This window comes from Penaeus japonicus, unplaced genomic scaffold, assembly GCF_977035675.1.
Source record: "Penaeus japonicus unplaced genomic scaffold, GWHDUDI00000001_assembly GWHDUDI00000019, whole genome shotgun sequence".
NCBI classification, from domain to species: domain Eukaryota; kingdom Metazoa; phylum Arthropoda; class Malacostraca; order Decapoda; family Penaeidae; genus Penaeus; species Penaeus japonicus.
This window is the reverse complement of record NW_028234421.1, coordinates 30,565,121-30,567,105: the sequence shown is the minus strand read 5'-3', so window position 1 is coordinate 30,567,105 and position 1,985 is coordinate 30,565,121. Positions and strand designations below refer to the sequence as shown.

Here is a 1,985-nt window from a genome sequence, read left to right as displayed (position 1 = left end):
GTCCACATTCCCCAATGAACAGACACCATGTAGACATTCTAATATATTTCGTACGTGAACGGCCGGCAATTTATCATCCTTAGCAATAAGTATCGAGACAAAGATGTTATAGGTGCTCTACGGAAGGAGATTCGAGTCAATTTGCTTAATGTAACCGCAGCCTTAGAGAGTTTCTTGTTACTGTGATCTATGTAGTCGTCTGGATGATTTATACCATTGTCTTCACCTATCTTTTCAAAGCAAACCCTGCTAGAGGGCTTTAGTTTTCAGCCATCGTTTTCCCCAAACAATTGGCCCTAGTTTAAAATATATAACCTGTTTAATCTCAGTCGAACATAATGGTCGTAACTTCATTCACAACCCTAAACAAACTATGATTAAGTACCATGCAGGACAAGCACATTTGACCGTCTATGAGCCGCTTCAGGACCGTCGGCGATTCATCGGATTAAATAGTAGATCTTTCCGAGTCCCGCGTGTAATTCAAATACAGAAACGTTTTCGTTTGTTTACGTCTCCTCGGCGAGAAAACGTTTTTCGCGAAAACGTTATTTGCGTTTCTTTTTCATTTTTGTAGTTTGGAAATATTGACAATACTTTTAATGGCAAGATTAATGAATATATAAGTATTTATAGCGTGAACTTTCAGATTAATTCAAGTTCGTTGTCCATGCCGTTTTGTTTTTGCACACATGCAGAGTTATGCAGAGACATAATGAGAAATGTACTCTTAAGTGTAGCATGATATTTCTTCCGAATGGGTCCACGTCGCTGATACTGACACAACGGAACAGAGATGCCAAAACAGGAATAGATTAATAACATAAACACTTAATCAATGAATGACAAGAAGCACGCGACCACGATTGCCTTCGCAAATCTCTCTGAACTGAACTGAACTGATTGTAATGCTGAGGTTGCACGTGGTATCTCTGCCAAACCTCATCATCGGCGTATCGTGAAGGTCATACCGAGTGCAGACGACACATACCGGGATATTTTGGTCTCATTTTGTGACTTCTCAGATATTTCTCCTTGGTAGCAGCACAGTGGATGTTTAGAGACAGAGAAAATGGCTTCAGAGAATTCGGAGAGGCTCACTTTGACTTCAGAAATACACGATTTCTTCAAGAACGAAGTTATCGCTGGTTCCCCAGGGGGTAAGTTTGACTTTGGTCTCGATCTTGTCCTTAAGTTAATCCCGAAAAGGCGGTCTATTTTCTTCATTTATCATCCTTTGATGGCTTATCTTTGACGTACATCTCCATTTTAGATTATTCGACTAAAAAATAAAGTAGCATTAGTTGTAATAATGATTATGATGAGGATAATGACGATACGAGGGTATGATAGAATTTAGATGATAAATTGCCAGGGAGGTCTACATGAACTGTCTTGCCTAATTATATGTGGTTTAGATGAACAGATCTGGTTCCTGTAGATATATATTGGCCTTTGCTGCAGTAATGGTTAAAGACACTGTTAGATCTGTTCTTGAAATCTGAATGAGCTGTTTCACCTGTGAAGATCAAGAGATGTAGCGAAAACTGTCATTTCAGTTCTTTTATGATAGTATTTCTTTTTGCCTGATGCTAAAGAATATATCATAACTATCTTAGAGGTTAAATCAGGGTAGGTTATACATTTTAGGAAGAGTCTGATGCCATTTTCTTATCCTAACTTTGAAACTAATAGTATTCACAAATGTCTCACTGATGCCCTAGCTTACAGAATATCTCGCTCTCATCTTTTAACATTCAGGGTATTTATTTCTGTGTTGAATAACTTGTTCTTGAATGAGTACATTATAAAGCTGAACGTCAATTTCCCGAGACGTAAGCAGTGCCTTTTCATGAAAAAAGTAATACATGTTAACCTGCATAATAACAACAGTAACCATACATTATTTCACTACTTTTCAACAGTGATAAAATATTTGTAATTGATTCAATGTCTGTTGGTCAAAGATACTCCCTCCTGTTGTG

The 1,985-nt window shown here is 37.7% G+C and overlaps 1 protein-coding gene across 1 annotated transcript in view; it reads left to right on the top strand.

Annotated features, from left to right (window-relative positions):
* Nucleotides 1-504: 504 nt before the first annotated feature.
* LOC122263174 (methyltransferase-like protein 22) overlaps nucleotides 505-1,985 on the top strand; it is an 8,072-nt gene continuing 6,591 nt past the window's right edge. Inside the window, exon 1 of the mRNA XM_043031530.2 lies at nucleotides 505-1,160. Within this exon, the coding sequence (XP_042887464.2) occupies nucleotides 1,073-1,160 (88 nt within the window). The 5' untranslated portion in view covers nucleotides 505-1,072. The remainder of the gene's footprint in view (nucleotides 1,161-1,985) is intronic.